The sequence below is a fragment of the Dermochelys coriacea genome, chromosome 4, assembly GCF_009764565.3.
Source record: "Dermochelys coriacea isolate rDerCor1 chromosome 4, rDerCor1.pri.v4, whole genome shotgun sequence".
Lineage (NCBI taxonomy): Eukaryota > Metazoa > Chordata > Testudines > Dermochelyidae > Dermochelys > Dermochelys coriacea.
The window spans coordinates 132,716,428-132,736,862 of NC_050071.1; the positions used below are offsets into that span (position 1 = coordinate 132,716,428).

Here is a 20,435-nt window from a genome sequence, read left to right on the forward strand (position 1 = left end):
CCCCGTTAAATTAACCATGTAATATGACCAACAGTATCAGAATTGGGCCCATAGACATTAAAGAGGGAAAAGGATTATTAGATTATTTTGTCCATTCTTCTGTCGCTGTAAGATATTTGCCAGTGCTTTTATCCAGTTTAGTTTTAAATGATTCAAACAATGGAGTTTCCATCATTTACCTTGGGGATTATTCTACAGTCTAAAAGAACGTACTCTCAGGTTGTTTTCTCTGAGGTTCTGTCCAGCTTAGATTTTTCCTAGAAAAGACTAAACTATTTAGGGAATAAACAGGACTCCTGAGACAAGACTTCTAGCTCACTAGAAAAAATTCTCTTTAGTTTTCCATTAAGTTATTCCCATACCTATCATGATGTTGTCTCCTTGTGATTAAAAGGGTGAGCCTCGTCCCCCTGCTCCCCCCCACCCCCGCATTGTTAACAATCCTAAGCTATTGTTGACCCTACAGTTAAACCTGACAGCTGGTTAGCTGAATGATGTAAGGAAACTTACTTGATAACAAGATACAAATCCATAGGGGACTCCAAGTGAAATGGGAACTTGCCTGGGTGACAGGATATTAGCAGAGAGTATGGCCATGAACAGAAATTAAGAAAAGAAGCTCAAAGAGGATATTAGGAAGAACATCATCACTCACTGTTAGTAGGTTATGGAGTCAGCTTTCAAGGGAAACAGATGCTGTAGGACAAGATTTTTAAACCTGAGTATCTGAAGTAAGGCTCCCAAGTTTATATTTAGACATCTAAAAAGTGTTCATGAAGAATGTAAGAAGGGCCATACTGGGTCAGACCGATGGTCCACCTAGCTGTATCCTGTCTTCTAAACAGGGCGATTTCAAAAGATCCATCCCCTTTCCTCCAGTCCCAACTTCTGGTAGTTGGAGGCTTAGGGACACCCAGAGCACAGGGTTGAATCCCTCCTCATCTTGGCTAATAGCCATTGACCTATCCTCCAGGAACTTACTAATTCTTTTTTGAACCCAATTATACTTTTGGCTTTCACAACATCCCACGGCAACGAGTTCCATGGATTGACTGTGCGTTGTATGAAGTACTTCCTTATGTTTTTTTAAATCTTCTGCCTATTCATTTCATTGGGTGGCCCCTGATTCTTACGTTTTGTGAAGGGGTAAATTACACCTCCCTATTCACTTTCTCCACACCAGTCATGATTAAATAGACTTCTATCATAGCCCCTTTTAGTCATCTCTTTTCTAAGATGAACAGTTCCAGTCTTTTAAATCTCTCCTTATATGGAAATTGTTCGATACCCCTCATCATTTTTGTTGTCCTTCTCTGTACTTTTTCCACTTCTAATATATCTTTCTTGAAGTAGGGTGACCAGAACTCTGCACAGTATTCAAAGTGTGGATGGATTTATGTAGTGGCATTATGGATTTATATAGTGGCATTATGATATTTTCTGTTTTATTATCTGTTCCTTTCCTAATGGTTCCTAACATAGTTAGCTTTTTTGACTGCTGCTGGACATTGAGTAGATGTTTTCAGAGAACTATCTGTGAACTCCAAGATTTCTTTCTTGACTGGTAACAGCTAATTTAGACCCCATCATTTTGTATATATTGTTGGGATTATTTTTTCCAATAAGCATTACTTGGCACTTATCAAGACAGGATTTCATCTGCCATTTTGTTGCCCAGTCACCCGGTTTTGTGAGATCCCTTTGTAACTCTTCGCAGTCTGCTTTGAACTTTACAGTCTGGAGTACTTCGGTATTTTTGCAAATTTTGCCATCTCACTGTGTACTCTCTTTTCCAGATCATTTATGAACATGTGGAACAGCACTGGTCCTAATACAGATCCTTGTGGGACCCTGCTATTTATTTGGGAATCTCTCCATTGTGTAAACTAACCATTTATTCTTACCCTTTGTTTCCAATCTTTAAACCAGTTACTGATCCATGAGAGGACCTTCCTTCTTATCCCATGACTGCTGACTTTGCTTAAGAGCCTTTGGTGAGGGACCTTGTCAAAACTTTCTGAAAGTCCAAGTACACTCTATCCACTGGACCACCCTTGTGTAAATGCTTGTTGACACCCTCAAATAATTTGAACAGATTGGTGAGGCATCATTTTCCTTTACAAAAAGACTTGTTGAGGCTTCCTTAACATATCATGTTTATCAATGTGTCTGATACTTTTGCTGTTTACTGCAGTTTCAACCCATTTGCCTGGTACTGAAGTTAGGCTCCCCAGCCTGTAATTGCCAGGATGGCCTCTGGTACCTTTCTAAAATTATTGACTTTAATGGGATTTGTGGGTGCTCAGCTTCTCTGAAATTCAGACCCCTTCTATTTAGATGCTTAAATATAGATTTAGGAGCCTATCCTGAGGCATCTAGGTTTGAAGATTTTGGCTAAAAGAAAAGGAGTACTTGTGGCACCTTAGAGACTAACAAATTTATTAGAGCATAAGCTTTCGTGAGCTACAGCTCACTTCATCGGATGCATTTGGTGGAAAAAACAGAGGAGAGATTTATATACACACTCACAGAGAACATGAAACAATGGGTTTATCATACACACTGTAAGGAGAGTGATCACTTAAGATAAGCCATCACCAACAGCAGGGGGGGAAGGAGGAAAACCTTTCATGGTGACAAGCAAGGTAGGCTAATTCCAGCAGTTAACAAGAATATCAGAGGAACAGTGGGGGGGGGGGGGAGAAATACCATGGGGAAATAGTTTTACTTTGTGTAATGACTCATCCATTCCCAGTCTCTATTCAAGCCTAAGTTAATTGTATCCAGTTTGCAAATTAATTCCAATTCAGCAGTCTCTCGTTGGAGTCTGTTTTTGAAGCTTTTTTGTTGAAGTATAGCCACTCTTAGGTCTGTGATCGAGTGACCAGAGAGATTGAAGTGTTCTCCAACTGGTTTTTGAATGTTATAATTCTTGACGTCTGTCATTACACAAAGTAAAACTATTTCCCCATGGTATTTCTCCCTCCCACCCCACCCCCCACTGTTCCTCTGATATTCTTGTTAACTGCTGGAATTAGCCTACCTGCTTGTCACCATGAAAGGTTTTCCTCCTTTCCCCCCCCCCTGCTGCTGGTGATGGCTTATCTTAAGTGATCACTCTCCTTACAGTGTGTATGATAAACCCATTGTTTCATGTTCTCTGTGTGTGTGTATATAAATCTCTCCTCTGTTTTTTCCACCAAATGCATCCGATGAAGTGAGCTGTAGCTCACGAAAGCTTATGCTCTAATAAATTTGTTAGTCTCTAAGGTGCCACAAGTACTCCTTTTCTTTTTGCGAATACAGACTAACACGGCTGCTACTCTGAAACCTCTCCTTACAGTGTGTATGATAAACCCATTGTTTCATGTTCTCTATGTGTGTGTATATAAATCTCTCCTCTGTTTTTTCCACCAAATGCATCCGATGAAGTGAGCTGTAGCTCACGAAAGCTTATGCTCTAATAAATTTGTTAGTCTCTAAGGTGCCACAAGTACTCCTTTTCTTTTTGCGAATACAGACTAACACGGCTGCTACTCTGAAACCTGTCAAGATTTTGGCTGTAAGGGATCAAAAAATCTCCAGCTAGTCCATGACTGTGGGTACTCTGGACATTTCTTCAACAGCTGCTGGAAAGCCGAGAGAGGGCTAGTTGGACTAATACCCAGTTTTCCTAGTTGTGTTTTTAGTCAACAAGAAAGCTGAGACTCCTAAACCCTTTTCAGCTTTCCATTTGACTGACCCCAGAGAAGTGATTCAGACGTAAGGTTTAGCTGATTGTGGGAGACAGACTGTATTATTCATCTGTTTGGTGGGAAAAGTCTGCTTTTCCTCAAGGAGAGGCGAATTCATATTTGTTCAGATTATCCAGAACAACTCATGCTCCTACACTCACACATATTGCTTTGAGGAATAAATTCTGTGTTCCTAGTGGAGATATTTACTGTATTTATTTAACCTAGGAGGAAGAAAAATGCTATCTATCTGTCTGTCTGTCTGTCTAGTTATGATGAATCTGAAAAAAGAAAAGACAGAGAAAGAACTAGGTAGGCTGAGTATTGGTAATCCTCAAGATCATAACACCTGGCTTTTATAAGGCTGTGTCCAAAAGTCCACTGAAGTCAATGGAGAGACTCATTGACTTCAGTGGACTTTGGATCAGATGCATGTAACACTCTTCAATCCTTGATAAAAAAATGCTTTGGTGAGGAAGTGCCCATTATCCTCACTTTACAGAAAACTGAGGCACAGATCAGTGCTGTGACTTGCCTAAGGTGACACAGTAGGACAGAAACAGGGTCTCCTGATTCCCAGTCTAGTGCCCTACACACTAGGCCATGCTGTTTCTCAGAAAGATGACCTCTTTAAAAATCTTTATTATTCCTGACTTCTGATAGGCTAACTGGAGAAATTCAGTTTCCAGGTCTGTCAGTTTAGCATCTCTCACTAGCATCAGATTCACTGTAAAGCTCTCTGCAACACGTCTTGTCAGCCTGGCAGAAATGGCATATGATGATTCGTCCATGGTAAATGCCAGCCATTTAATGACTTGGAGAACCAGGGAAAGCAAACACAGACATTGCTATCTTCTAAATCAGAGTACACATCGCATGCCATAGTAATTTTTTTGGAGCTACAGAGAGCAATTGTAAAAGTGCCAGTTTCATTCAAATTCTTCCAGGGCTCCAGGCCCTGGAGTCCTGCACAAAACCACAGAAGTCCTGAAAATTCATTTAATCTTGGTCTTGTAAAGGATTTCACAACAGAGTTTTTAATGGAGAGGAATCTTCAGGAGCATGCAGTTATTACACTGTTACCTAGAATCATGGAAAGGTAGACCTGGAAGGGCCCTCGAGAGATCATCTAGTCCAGCTCCGAGTGCTGAGGCAGAACCGAATAAATTTAGACCATCTCTGACATGTGTTTGTCTAACCTGTTCTTAACTTCCAATGATGGAGGTTCCAAAGCCTTCTTTAGAAGCCTAGTCCAGTGTGTAACTATCCTCATATTTCTAACATTTTCCCTAATATCTAGCCTAAATCTCCCTTGCTGCTGATTAAGGCCATTACTTCATGTCCTAACATGTTAGTTTCAAACAAACCAATTCTGTGGCCACTGTCTAGGAAGAATAAACTAATGTGATATCTGTGTCCTGTCATTTACCCCATGGGATCATGAAAATGAAAGGGGTGAAATCCTGGCCCCACTGAAGTTAATGGTAAAACTCCCACTGTCTTCTACAGGATGGGATTTCACCCATAACATCTAAGTACAGATACCTCTTGATAACAGGACTCAGAGCAGACAAATTAGTATAGCTGCTACTTTCAATAGCACAGCTGGCTCTTCTTCTGTTTCTAGTCCCTCGGGACCTCTCTCTGCACTATTCTCATGGGTGAGGTTCATTCACCTATTGGGTGTCTGTGTAAGTCTCTTCACACCGTGGTAATGCTGCAGAGGGGAAAGCGTGGGTGGGGTGGCCATGCAGAAGGGTCTCTGTATGCCATGAAGTTCAGGGGGTCTCTGTGCTGGCCCTGAATTTGGTGGGCCAGGGCAGGGGACATGGAATTCATGATTAAATGGCTCCAGTGTCCAAAAAACCCAGCGCAGAGGAGATGGGTTTTCATAGATAGGCTGGGATAGCACCTAGAAAGGGTGCTGCATCCTGCCTGTATTTTGGTGGCTAGGGGGTGGCTTTTCTTTCCAGCTCCCTCCAACCACACAATGTTCGATCACTTGGACTTTGTGTAGGGAGGGATGAACTTCATCCTTGTTGTGCCATGTGATGACTAGAAAGGATTGTTCTTTTTGTGATTGGGGAGCAACAGGCTGATCCTACCATGTAGCCTTCAATAGGAACAGGAACCAGCCCTGATTGAGTGGAAATTGTGGAAACAGGTATCTGGGAGTCAGAAGATTTGGGGTCTATAATCTGCTGTACCACTGATTCACTGTGTGACCTTGGGCAAGTCTCTTAACCCCACTGTGCCTTCATTTCCCCATATGTAAAAGGGAGATAAAAGTAGTTAGCGTCTTTCTTCATGGGGTGTTGTGAAGCTTAATTCATGAAAGTTGCACAGAAGAGATTTCAAGGTTCTACCGTCACTGTTTTCCTCAAAGGGTGTGTTTTGGTTCTGTTTTGAGAATACTGATTTCCATGAACAAGCTTTACCGTAACTAACATGCAGTTGGGACACTCACTGAGAGTTATTTGCTACTCCTTTTTGTTTGTGTGATTCATGTTAACTAGTTTCAAGTTCTCTCAAAGACATTAAGGTCAGTCATTTGGTTCTGTGCTCTTTAATGTCTAGCCCCTAGAGCAGGAGGAAAATTTTCATTCAAAAATGCTTCCCAGCAAAAAATGACCTTTTTTCTACATTAAAATGTTCATGACAAATTGTAGTTTCTTTCAAAATTTTCTATTTTTGATTAAAAGAATGAACCCCCCCCTGGTTTTTGTTAAAAAAAAAATCAGAACATTTAACTGCCTTTGAAAATTTTCATGAGAAATACCATGTTTGACACTATCTACTGACTGCTATTTGGTAGACATGTAATAATGATATTATACTACAGTAATCTAAATAATAACCTTTTGGTTTGGGCATGTATTATTATGATAAACTGTGACACAGGGAGCTTGAGTGACTTCCCAAGATCATACAGGGAATCAGTTGCCCAGGAGTCCTGACTGCCATTCTCTTGCTCTTACCACTAGCTTGTGCATTTGAACGTCATTGATTGCAGCCAAATATACGGCGTGGCCCTTTTAGAGAGGTGCATCGATGACGTGTGTTAAAGCTGTTGACCTTGACCGGGCAACGTCTTATAGTTAAGGGCAGTGGTTATCTGTCTAACCTAATCTGGCAAACCTGTAGAAGTGGTCCCAGCAACTTCTGCAGGTAACCTCTCCACACCTGCGGAGCCTGTGGGGGCGGGGTTCGCTGGACAGTGTTGCCATGGCGAGGATCCTTGCTGCGAGGAGGACAGGAGCACTCTGAGTAGCATGCAGGGTCAGGTTTAAGCACTAGGTTCAAGAGGCCCATGCCTCTGTCTTGGCTGTGGGAATCACCTAATGATGGCACAATCCCAGCCCACCACTATGTTCACCAAGGACATTAATGTGCGGGCCAGAGGAACATCCCTTCGTAACAATGGCAGCAACTCCTATGGATTTCCTTGGGTGCTCTGCACCTTGTCGGATTGAGCCCATGTAGCCTCCGCCAGGAAGGGTCACAGAGCACTCTACCAATATGAAGGCCATGGTCCCCTTCTTCACAATGAAGGGCACTTTACTCCAGGACTCGGCCCAATGATTTCAGTGTCACTATCTGGAAAGTAAGGTGCTACTCAAGGTGTGAGCAAAGGGAGAGTGGATCAGAATCTGGCCTTAACTGATTAAGCTTCACACTACCCCTGCCAGACATGGAAATAGTATTACTCCCATTCTGCAGATGGGGAAACTGAGGCACAAAGGGATGAAGGCCAACATTTGCAAAAAGCCCATTCGTGTTAGGTCCCTCCCCCATGTGAGAAATCTTGAGATTCTTTGGAGGTCAGAGTTGAACTGCTCAGCCCTGATAAATCAGATCAGTCAGGCCCTGAGCATCTCAAGCTGGGCATCTAAAAATGGTGGAGGCACCCAAATTTATTGCATACTTTTGGCCTTTGCAATTTGAGCAAGGCCACACAGTGAGTCAGTCCCAGTGCTTGGCATAGAACCCAAGTGTCCTGCAGCTTAATGCCGCGCTTCAACAACCAGGGCTGGGCCTTTCAAGGAAGCCTATGGGAGTTCGGTGCCCATTGAATTTCAGTGGGATTTGGGCACCTAAGCTCCTTAAACTCCTTTGAAAATCCCAGCCTAGATCAGCCTGTCCTCTGAGAACATTGGTGACATTTTGTTGGGGAAAGAGTCTCAAAAAGTCTGAGTTTAAAAGTAGGGTTTGGGTTATTGTTTTTTTCAAATAGATGGGAAAGACGACACAGCATCAGTGAGCAGAATGGACGATTGAATAGCTGGACCCGTAGCAGTAGCTAGAAATGCTCTCCAGGGATGCAATTCACAGTTGTGCAGAATGCCAGCTAGAGGTCTGTGGACTGCTTAAGCCCTAGGGTGAATTTGATCCAGTGTTAGTTGTTGCAGAGGACATAGAGGCATGTGAGGCTTGTGATTAATTAGTAGCTAAATGTGAGCAATAACATTAAGTGCCATTTTTCACCTAAAGGGGTTAATCATGTGGCACATTTCACAATAACAAAGAAACATTTTTTCATTGCACTTGTGTAAAATGGATTTTGTTTTAGAAATCAAGGACACAATGTTCAACTCTGGAGGCTGAAACGTAGGCACTCAAATCCGTATTTATAAAGAGACCTGATTTTCAGAGCTGTAGAGACATCTGCAACTCCAATTAACTTCAGTAGATTCACTCCTGATTTATATTGGTGTGAGTGGGGTCAGAATCAGGCCCTTTATATGTAGCACAGAATATGTTGTCAGATATGGTGGTACATGGACCATGGTTGTGTGACCCATAGACAGCAGGGTGCTGTAATGCTGCTGAGTGCATAATATCATGTACTCCTTGTGTCCTGATGGATCCCAGATTAGTTCACCAGTCCTGCAGTCCTTACTCATGTGAGTAGTTCCACTGAAGTCAATGGATAAAAGTTGCAGGATGGACACACTAATTACCTATAGTACTTCTGGGATGATAGGGCAGTAGCATTCTGCACACTGCATGCTGGAAGGGGAAGGGATATAGTGACCATGGATACCCTGATTCTTATTGGGTATATTCTTATGGGATATTAGTGTCCTCCCAGGGAAGATAGGACCTTCTTTTAAGGACTCATCCTCCCTCCCACTGCCCACAGTAAATTGCATAGTACTCCATTTATTTACTCCATCTGAGTTCACTTTATTTCAATTGTCACATTAAAAACACGTGAGAGAACAGATGCTGTTTCATTGATTTCATTTATTTATTCATTTTTGAAGTTGAAACTTGATAAAAGCAGGAAACCTCATTAGGCAGCAGGGTAAAATCAGGCAGGGCCTGGTTATCCAGGACTGTTAGCAAGGGGTAAGGCAGGAGGTGAGACCTGGAAGATCTCTGTCATAATATTTTGGGAGGGGGAAAAAATGAATAAGACTGATAGTTACATAAACAAAGCATAAGAAAGGCTGCAAAGAGGAGGCATGGATCTTTCCCTGGGAGCCTCCTACTGCGAACACTCCAATCTCTTGAAACTTTTGACAAGAGGGCCCTGCAGCGTTTCATGCGTCACCTCGCAGCTATAGCGGTTGTGTTCGTTGTACGCCTCTTTCGTGAGCGTCAGGGTGCTGCTCAGGCTGTACGTGCTGTCAGAAGTATCTTGCTGCTTCTGGCTGGTGACGACGCCAGTCGTGGTAGTGGCATCATCCATTTTCCAGACCACATTCAAGGCGCTCGGGTAGAAGCCACTCACTAGGCACACCACAGTGGCAGATCCCCCAGACAGCTGGTCGGCTGATGGATGAAAGATGAACACCGAAGGCTTGGCATTTTCTCTACCTGCAAAAAAGGAGAGCACAGAATATGGTGTTAATGACAACTGACCTAGGAGTGGATAGTAACACTGAGCATGGATGAAGTCATTCACAATTATCAGGCCAAATCACTCTTGCCTTATTTGTGTGAGTAGTTCATCCATGAGTGACTGAGGCAAGCTGGATTTGGCCCATTAACTAATTCATCCTCCAGATACTCTTGGTAGATAGGGAAGTATCATCATTATCCCCATTTTACAGATGGGGAAACTGAGGCACAGAGCAGTTAAGTGACACAGCAGGTCAGAATAAAGAGGAAGTCAGTGCACATAGACCATATAGGATATCAATTCAGGTTTAAGAAAACACAGGGCCAGGTCCTCTGCAGGTGTAAATCAGCACAGCTCCATGGACTCGAATGGGCTATTCGGATTGACACCCGCTGAGAATCTGCCCCATCATGCCCAGTTTAATTTTGCTTACTACCTTGGCACTGCTTGTGTGCGGAAGTGCTTCCCCTGGGAGGAAGGACTGCACAGCCTGGCCCTGAGTGACACGAGAGCCTTTGATGTTAGTGTGAGAGACCTGGAAAATGGCCTCACCCAAGAGATACCAGGGCAAGGTGCCAGCATGACAGCTCTGGAGGTTAAAGTCCTGTTTATCGACAGACAAGATACAGCTCATGTAGCAGTAGCAGTGCGAACTTCCCACATCATGCCTATATCCCTCAATCCTGAGCTAGAGGAAAGCTCTCAGAGGGTGAGAAGGTACTGCCCCCTCAACCCTGGGTCTCTCTGCTGAGATTGCCAACAACGATGTTAACTTACTGATGCCATGTACATGACAACATGAACCCCCCTCTTCACTGGAAGCTACAATAAGCCCCTGTGACCAAGAGGGGAAAGGCTCCAAGGGTGAAATCTGGGCCCCATTGAAGTCAATATTAGTTTCGCCATTGACTTTACTGGAGCCAGGATTTCCCTCCAGATCACTCTCATTGCCAGTCCCCTGAGCCATCTAATTCTTTAGGGCCTGTTTTTCAGAGGTGCTGAGCACACGCCCCTCCACTTAAAGTTAATGGGAGATACAGGTGCTCAGTACTTTTAAAATCAGAAACCTGATTCTCTTCTCACACCAGTCACCTGCATGATTTCATTGACTTTAGTAGAGTTGACCCATTATATGCAGGTGGAAATAAGAAGAGAATCAGGCTCCAGATCCACAGAGGATTATTAATATTTTTCCTACTACAACCGTCATATACGACTAGAACTAAAAACTCAAGATCTGTTATAAAAAAAAAGTCAGTGTGCAGCTAGAGAAAGACATGAAGTTAAGACTGTGGCAACCTATAGCATAGCAACTTGGAGTGAGTGTTCGTGTATCTCACTTTGTGTCACATAATCACTTAATGGGCCAGATTCTGATCTTGGTGTCAGATGCAAATCTTAGGTAACTGAGTAAAAATCTCTTCCCGTATGTCAATATTCAGACTCTTGAAAACTAAGACCCAATCTTGCAATCCTTCACCAGATAATACTCCCCCTGATTTCAATGACAGTTTTGCCTGAGCAAAGACTGCAGGATCAAGTCCTAATTTTGTAAAGATCTGAAGAAAACATAACACGGATCACATCTTGAAAAACCAAGTCAAAATCATTCAGTTCACTCAGTCTCCTGCTTTGCTGCTGTATAAGCTAAAATAATAATATCTAAGTACTGAACCTAACAAAATCGGAGTCCAGACTTTTAAAATGTCTTGGGATTCCAGAAAAATACTCATATATTTTTACGCTTATCTTAGCAAATGTACAGTATAAGATAATAGACCTGATTCTCCTTTAATTTAAACTAGTGTTAAACTGGTATAACCTCATAGCTCCACTAACTTAAGAGATGGAGTGAGAGCACTTCTGATTTCAGTGGAGTCACAGCTGATTTACACCAGTCTGAGAGGAGAATCATGCCATCTATATCTATATCTATCTATATCTATGGACAGGTAGATACCATACATTTTATAGCCTCTGTAACACATTTGAAATAACAACACATTTTATATATTATACTACAAATAATATATAGCCCCAAACAATTTTTTAAAGTATTTTTGACTTGTTTGTGAAAAACAGTAATTGGAAAAGAAAAAAAAGAAAAGAAAAAAAATCATTTCATTGGATTGTCCTCCACAATGGCCTTATCACTATATTTTTTAAAATTCAAAATATATATGAGTAGAGCATTGTGTCAAAGCTACTGAAAAAAATATTTTGTAAGATAATCAGTAAAACAAAAACTTAAAATATATGAATCAATTGCATTTTTCTATCATCAGAATATTTTTAGAAGAATTATCCATTTTTTCCTAGTGCAAAATAAAAATATAGCGTACACCGCTGCTACATCTGCTTTCATAGATACGTTACTATAGTTGATATGACAAATGTCAAAATTATTTTTGTAGATCTTAAAATAAAAATATTTAAAACAATTATGAGATGCACTGGATAGATATACAGCTAACAATGTCTAGATGCAGCTAACTTAAACCTTATCGAATACAGCTAGCAATTAATAATGGAGGATAATTTTGTCAAACCCTACCATACTCTAACGACAACATATTTTACATTTTGCTCCACGTTTTTGCTGGTGGCTTCCAATTAACTTACTTTGTGCAGGTTAATTATTATTTTAACAGGAACGTTTGTCTGCTCTTTAGGTAGGTTTTTAGTATTTTCTCTTCATTTCTTAAACTATTTTTTTCTAAAACTGTACTTTTCTTGTTAACATCAATCTAATCTATTTTATCAATCTAGTCCAATCTAATCTGTTTAATCAGTTGTCAGTGTGTTGATCACTGTGGCATCTGGGCACACCGCTTACATTATTTGAGAGACAATTTGCAGTTTCTCTTAATGGGATGTACTGCCAAAATGCTGAATTAAAACAAAAACACTTGTATATGGCTTGATCCAAGACCTACTGAAGTCAATGGGAGTATTTCTAGTGACTTCAGTGGCTGCTGGATCATGACCTTCGTTATGAAACTTTGGGATTTTTCCACTTAAAATCTATAGACAAGAGGATGGCTGAATTTTTACTAATAGTGTTGACAGCCTCAGATGAAGACCGAAGACCAACACTGTCACTAGCCTACAATTCAGCCATCATATTCTTGTTTGTAAATAAAATTAGACTTTTCTTTAAACATTCCCAGTTGATTTTTAATCCTTGCAATTAAATGTACGGATTTGACAACTAATGACTGGGAATGGGGTGAGACAGCAAGGAACGGGACAGAGGGAAAAAACAGCATTTTTCCACATTTGTGCATTAAATCAAGCAAAAACAAAGGGGAGTAATCACAAATAAAATGCACTTACGTTTTATCTCCAACTTGGTCCCTTTGCCAAAAGTGAGCCACAGTGATTGTCTATAACCTTCCTCTTTTACAGAAACCTTTTTATTGCACAACTAAATGGGTTCTCAATGTAAGTAGGTTAATTTACGTAAAATAGAGCAGTTTAACCCAAATTCCATCTAGGGAGGTGGAAGTATTTTCCACTCATGAGGACAGGGATATTTTATATAAATACTTCACATATCTACAGCCTCAGTAATTTTGTCAGTGATCCCATTTCACGAATAACAGACAAAAATTGTGAATATGGACAAATCGGATATAGAAAATCTGAAGAGAGTTCAAAAATGCACTTACGTTTTATCTCCAACTTGGTCCCCTTCCCAAAAGTGAACCACAGTGTATGCCTGTGAACTTCCCCCTCTACAAAAACCTTTTTACTGTGAAACTAAATGGGCTGTCAACTATATTTATGTAAAATATAACAATTTAGCCCAAATTTAATCTTTGGAGGTGAAGGTATTTTCTGTCCTCAAAGACAGGGTTATTTCATACACTTTACAAATCTATGATGAGAGCAATTCTGTCGGCACTCATATTTCACAAATTGCAGGTAACCCCCTGCCAAAAAAATTGTGAAAATAGGCAAACTGGACAAAGAGAATTGGAAGAGAGTAAAAAATGCACTTACGTTTTATCTCCAACTTGGTCCCTTTGCCAAAAGTGATCCACAGTGATTGTCTATCAACTTCCTCTCCTACAGAAACCTATTTACTGTGTAGCTAAATGGGCCCACAGTAGGCTGGCTAATTCATGCAATATGTAACAATTTAGCTCTAAAATTCCACCTAAGGAGGTAGAGGTGTTTTCTTTCCTCAAGGATATGTTCATTTTATACACATTACCAGTCTTATCTCCTGGTAATTCTCTTAGCATTCTCATATCACCAATTACCCCAATGCAAAAAAACCCCAAAAACATGAAAATGGACAAATGTGGCAAAGAAAACTGATGAGCACTGAGAAAAATGTACTTACGTTTGATCTCGACCCGGGTCCCTTTGCCGAAAGTGTACCACAGTGCTTCCTTGCTACCTGTTCCCTCTACAAAAACCTCAGTTCCTCCTAACCTAGGCCATTAGATGCACCAGTGGTACAGTATGTTTTAGAAATATGGGGCCAGAGCCTTTGTTAGTGTAAATCGGCATAACTATGTTAGAGTCCCAATGTTGGAGAATGGGGAATACTGCACTGATTTACATCAGCTGAGGGTCTGGCCAGCAACATTTTTGACCACTACCAGATGTGTAACATTTATTGAATTTCCCTGGTCTGGAGTGAAAAGCAAAGTCCTACTTTCTTCAGATTAATCTGTTTTCTATTACAGTTGAACTACATCTGCCCTGAAAACCATCCTTTACCTGCAATTTCCAACACCAACAGATATTCACTTTATAATTCGACAGTGTTAACGAAGACAAATTTAAAGACAGAGTAGACAGCTAAAACAGAATCATTTCAAGGTACTTACGTTTTATTTCTACCTTGGTTCCTTTACCGAACGTCCACCACAGTGATCAGTTCCTATCACCTCGCTGTACAAAAACCTGACAGCAGAAGGGGAAGGAGCATTCGGTTCACTTGCTAAAGCTCATTTCCCCTATAAAAATGTTTTTTTCCATTGTGCAAAACTGAGACTTTAGTGCTAGGTCGAGTGACCTTGGTTTCATCATCTATAAACAGTCAAGAAGTTAGATAGAAGTTATGATCAGATCAATACATCCTATCTTCTCTCCCGTCCCTCTGCTCCCACGTCCCCATTGACACGTATTTTAACCCTAGTCACATGCTGTATTACCTTGAAAGCAAAAATGTCGAAACTATCAGACATGGGTCCAAGTGCAAAGTTTGGATTCAGATTCAAACTTTTCCAAAGTTCAGAATGTTCAGATGCATGATTTTGGTTCACGTCCAACTCCAGAAAATGTAGCTGTAGTATTGAGCACACCACCCAGATTTTGCATGAGCTGCAGAGCTTATTTCACGTACAGCAAACCATACATTGACAAAATATTTGCACAAACAAATGGGCAATGGACTTGATTCTGCTCTCCCTTATGTAGGTATAAATTAGGAGTTACTCATTGAGATCAATGGAGTTATACCAGTGTTAGCATGGAACTTGCTGGATATTTTCTGTACCAGGCCAAGGAAGGATACGGGGCCTAGAAATTCTTGAATAGAAAAGGACATATGCAGTTTGTGTTGGAGCAAAGCACTGCAATTGGGAACTTTTGAAGGGATGACAGAAGGTTGCCATGGTGCACAGAATGCTGATCTAGCATGATTTAGCTGAGTGGTATTGAGACTGAACTCAACTGGTGCTCAAACACTACCAGATTAGGTGGGGTTTACCTACAGCTCAGAGAGATGTTGAGGTGAGATTGTGTTTGGGGGACCTGGCTGCATGCCAGTTATCAGTTCCTTCATCACATTCACAGCACCAGCTGTCACATCATTATCACTAGGGTCCTCTGTGGCAATGATCTCCTGCTGTTGAGGCATCCAACAGCCAGGTCTGTTCTGCAGTCTGAATAAGACCCCTGGGATGATGGGGTTATTGGTGAGAATAACTCTTATTTCTTGAATAAGTTTGACGAGTTGTAGGGTTCTTTAGAAGCACTTCTAATCCCCCATGGAACAAAATAAATAAAGGCTACCAACTTCCTCCAAAGATGCCAATTTCCCCCCTGTTTATAACCAGGGTACCTGAGACCATCCTATCTAGGCCAAAAACCAAAAGGCACTCCCTGCTCAAAGTTATGCTGTACCTTGAGAAAGTTTAGCCCCAACTGTACAAAGCCAGGCCAGATGGTGAAGGACCTGAGCCCAACACTGAAACCATCCTAGGTATCTCCAAAGTGGCTGAGCATAACTCCTTTGTGCCTAGGGATAGCTCTGCTACATCTCCCACTCCCACCGTGAGAACCTGCTGCTCCAGGTGGTCTTAGCTAGTGGCTAAAGATGTCAAGACTCAGCTTGCCCTGCCCCAGCCTGTGTTTCTAGATGCCAGGATGCAGAAGGATGGAGAATATATTCACCCTGATACGTCACGTCTGCATCAGAGACTACCAGATCTCCTAGGCAAGAATGAGAGCTTGGGAAGAAAAGTGGTTGGTTTTTCAGATTCTCCTGCAGGGGAAAGATGGGGCATTGACGATGCTGTTCACAGAAGTCATGAACATGGGCTGGCACCAGGTTTATGATGTGGCACTACCACAAGAGAGGGCCACAGTCAGCAGGGGTATCTCTGCCCTGCCGCTGGCAGGTGTGACCAGGTAGATGTCCCCACGCTCACTCTGCTTGAGCTCGCGTGCGAAAAGTAACAGTGCGGCTGCAATGGCCTGGATGGTGGTTTGGGTTCGCCACCCGAGTATGAAGCTAGGATCTTTGAGCAAGTCCTTCGAGATGCTTTGGGCAGGGACCTGGACTAGGTGACCTCCTGAGGTCCCTTCCACCCCTGATATTCTATGATTCTAGGATTCTTTGATCTTGGGCAGGGTTGTACTGAGGTGGCTAGCTCAAGCTACTGACTGTGCTGCTGTGGCCACATGGCTATTTTTAGTGCACTGGCTCCAGCAGAGCTAGCACATGTAAGTCTGCCTGAGCTGGGAATTAAGCTCTCAGAGACAGTGCAGACATATCTTAAGAAAGACTCTGGTCTGTCACACAGTATGGCCAGAAAAGCCCTTACGCATGTGGCTTCACTGGGCCTATCCACTCGCTTCAAGTTAGGCATATGCTTAAGTACCTCGCTGAGCCTGGATCCTAGCACCCAAACAAAAGAATGTTGGTTCACAGTCACAGGGGAAGAAGGAAGCCGGGAAAAGATGTTGCAATCAAGGTGTTGGGACTTGTACCTGGTTTAGGTAAATGGAGAGACATACCGACCAGGTGTTATTAGATGATGGATTTGAAAATAGGCACAGAGCTGAAATGGACAGTGACCCTGTACATACTCGGGAAGACAGTTGTTACCCTTTTTCACTGGGGTGGTGATGAAAACAGGGACCAGGTTAGTGAAGAAACGCACTCTAAACCTGAAAATGTTACGGTAAAAATGGAATCTGAAAATGCAAATGAGGAACTGGAGGAACAAGTGACGAGAGATCTTCTTCACTGGCCCTTTTGAGAGAAGGGCAGGTGCAATAAGGGTGGGATTTTCAAAGGAGCCCAAGGGGTTTACGTGCCCAAAGCCCATTGAATTTTGGCCTCTAACTCCCAGGCTCTTTTGAAACCCCTAGCCTTAGAAGCTGTGAAAAGAGGGCAGGACCAGGAGAGAGAATTTTGATCAGTTTGAAAAAGGCAATTAAAATGGTGAGGCTGAGGCAGGTTGGCTGGGCTGACCACAGGGGAATTTCTCCCTCATCCCCGAGTATGTGAAGGATTTGTGGCCTGATCCAAAGCCCATTTAAGTCAAGGGGAGTTGTACCATGCACTCCAATGGGCTTTGGATCAAGCCCTTGGCTATTGGAACACGTTTTGTGTTGAGCTCTCTGGGAGGGGCCTAGATGCTCCGGTGCTAGCTGTCAGTGTATGACCGTAAGATACATTTTTTGAACATTTCCTTCTTGCCTGTGTTTGTGTTTTCAGTTGTCTCTTTTCATTGCATGTTTCTGCTTCTTTCTTTTCACCTCAGTTGTCTTTGCCTCCACCTTCATCAGAGTCTATATTCCATCATTATTATTTTTATAACTGGTGTAACTGGTCCCTCTTCCCTTGTCTCCTTCTCCTATGCTCTCCCTGTGTTGTGTTCTTTTCCTCCTTCACCCACATTGTCAGCCTCTTGCTGCTTTTACTAATCCTGCCTTCCGTTTTCTCACCCTCTGGCCGTGTCTATGGTAGCAAATGAAGTGCGACGTTGCCTCATTACTTACACCAGCACAAGGGCAAGTGTAGACGGGTCTCAGGCATTGTTAGCACTTTGTCCTAAAGCCCTCCTCTGAAGTGCCTGAGCCTGGCCTCCACTAGTCCTTGTGCCATTGGGAGTCCCGGAGCGTCTGCCATGACCCTGAAAAGTGGGCACCACATTTAATAGTGGAGAGGCAACCTCTGTGTACTCTTCCCAGCTCCACAGACTCTCCTGCCTCCCACCCACAAATCACACACACATAGGATCCTATATGGCATATACAATACCACACAGACACACTCTCCTCCCTCCCCTGCAAAAAAACCCTTGCTCATGGTCTCCTGACTCCCCACAAAAGTCTCATCCCCTCCCAGTCCCCTATAACTTACATGAGCTTGCTTTCTCTACAAATCACTCTCTCTCTCTCTTCCCACCCCCTTTCTCTTACACACAGAGCTCTCTTCCAGATTCACACTCACACAAACATACAGTCAACCCCTTCACACACAAGCTGTCCCCCTGTACACACAAGCAGTGCCACCTCACATGGAGTCAGCCCATCACGCACAGGCAATCCTCCCCCAGATACAATCAGCTGCTTACACACAGGCAGTCCCCCCTAAGATGCAATCAGCCCCTCACGCACACCCCCCCAGAGGCAGTGCCATCTCTCCCACAAAGGCAGTCCTCCCCCCGAAACACAGGCTGTCTTCCTTGCATACAGTCAGCCCCTCACACCAGGCAGCCCCCTCTTCCCTTAGCAGCCACACCCATATGTTCCCTCCTCTCCTCTCCACACACAGGGCTTTTGATACTAGAAAGGAAGCAACAGTTTAGGGGCCTGAGGGGCCCTGGCAGGAACAAGCCAGCCCTGCCCTGTTGTAGCCTCTAGGCTATGGAACTCCTGCCAGCCATGTGTATGGTGCCTGTTCCCCACAGCGTGGATGGATTGTGTGTATGCACAGTCGCAGAACCGCATTTCAGGTAAGTCATCTCGTTTCCCTACATCCCTAGGTTGCCAGAGCATTTTCAGCACATGGATCTTTCCCTCCACCCTGCCCCTGTGATGTGTTCCAACAGGGGGGTACCAGTTGTCTCGAGATGATCAGCCATCAGCATGACACTGCCTGTCGTCTCTTACTGAAGAAGGATCAGGGTGTCTTTACTCTGCCTGGGATAATTAATATCAACACAATGAGGGGGTGATAACCTTAGGGTCTGGCTTTTCAAGGGAGGGGTTCAGTTTGCAAGAGGCCCCCTTTGACTTCCACAGAAGTGACACACAAGGGGCTTGGTTAATACTGTGGGCACGGAGTGTATGCCACTGCTGCTGCAGGCAAGGGCGCCAGGAGCTTTGTAGAATGGTGGGGGACAAGGCCAGAGTGCCCCCCCCCCCGCCTGGCTGGCTGCTCTGGCAGTGAGCCAGCTGCCCTCTCTTCCGCTGCCACAGCAGCCCCTGGCGGGTGAAAGGTGTAGTTGCAGTGCCTCCCTGGCAGCATCTATTCTTCTGTGAGGGGAAAAAAATGTGCCGGGGGCCCTGAATTCTGCACTTATGTTTCTTTTGTTAAAAAGTGGAGGGCCATGGCCCCTGGCCCCCCTAGTTCCGGCGCCGGTGGGGGCAGCTGAGTTCCCAGCGGCATTCACCCTGATGAAGGGCAGGTGGCAGTACTGTGTTCCGCTCCCTCACAGGTTCTGCCAAGGGGAGTAGGGCTGTGGCTGCTGCTTCATAGCCTCCAGGCATCTACTGGGTGGCCTGGCCACTCCCGGTTCACATTCATCCACCTTCAGGGCTACACTGGTTGAGTCTGAGCCCACTGACAGAGAAGGGCTGCAGGCAGCTTGTGCCAGTGAGCTCCTACCCCAGGCAGGCTCACCTTCTGCCTGGCTTCCCTGGGGGGAACCTAGGAATGAATCTGGCCCAGGAGACACAGCATGGGGACCTGAATGGTTGTGGTGTCCTCAAGTCTTTGCAGTGGGGATGCAGAGCCCTGATCTCAGCTCTTGACAGGTGCAGGAGCTGCTTTCCAAATCTTTCGTCTTTACATGTATTTTAGGACCTTAAGCAGCTTAAAATATTTACATGCAAAGGTTTTACCTTTCAGCAGTGGGTCCAACCCCTTCCCAGCAGGCTGCAAACATCAGCACATTAAAATCATGGGATGACAGAATAGCAGGGTAATAATTAACACTCACTACCAACTAAAAGCCTAAACAACCAATTCCTAACTCTAGTGATGGGGTTTTTGTGAACACCATAGATAAGACCTGATCAGAAGACAACTGAAAAGATTTCTCTTGACTCCAGTGGGCTGCAGATCAGGCTTATTGAACCAAGCTACAGAGATCAGAGTAGCAGCCGTGTTAGTCTGTATTCGCAAAAAGAAAAGCAGTACTTGTGGCACCTTAGCGACTAAGAAATTTATTAGAGCATAAGCTTTCGTGAGCTACAGCTCACTTCATCGGATGCAGCATCCGATGAAGTGAGCTGTAGCTCACGAAAGCTTATGCTCTAATAAATTTGTTAGTCTCTAAGGTGCCACAAGTACTGCTTTTCTTTTTGCAAGCTACAGAGAGGCAATGAGAAAGAGATGACAACAGTGGCCTGTGAGAGGAATACAGTTTCTGTTT

At 43.4% G+C, this 20,435-nt stretch overlaps 2 long non-coding RNA genes and 1 gene segment (V, D, J or C); 2 read left to right on the top strand and 1 right to left on the bottom strand.

Moving 5' to 3' along the window:
- Window positions 1–8,961: 8,961 nt before the first annotated feature.
- The window catches only part of LOC119854484, a 104,906-nt gene continuing 93,432 nt past the window's right edge, over window positions 8,962–20,435 (bottom strand). The window contains 2 exon segments of the V gene segment in view: window positions 8,962–9,557; window positions 13,254–13,291. Coding sequence covers window positions 9,226–9,557; window positions 13,254–13,291 — 370 coding nt within the window.
- LOC122459741 overlaps window positions 13,931–20,435 on the top strand; it is a 283,098-nt gene continuing 276,593 nt past the window's right edge. The window contains exon 1 of the long non-coding RNA XR_006280617.1: window positions 13,931–13,967. This is a non-coding gene — a long non-coding RNA (uncharacterized LOC122459741). The remainder of the gene's footprint in view (window positions 13,968–20,435) is intronic.
- LOC122459744 overlaps window positions 14,424–20,435 on the top strand; it is a 43,385-nt gene continuing 37,373 nt past the window's right edge. The window contains exon 1 of the long non-coding RNA XR_006280620.1: window positions 14,424–14,458. This is a non-coding gene — a long non-coding RNA (uncharacterized LOC122459744). The remainder of the gene's footprint in view (window positions 14,459–20,435) is intronic.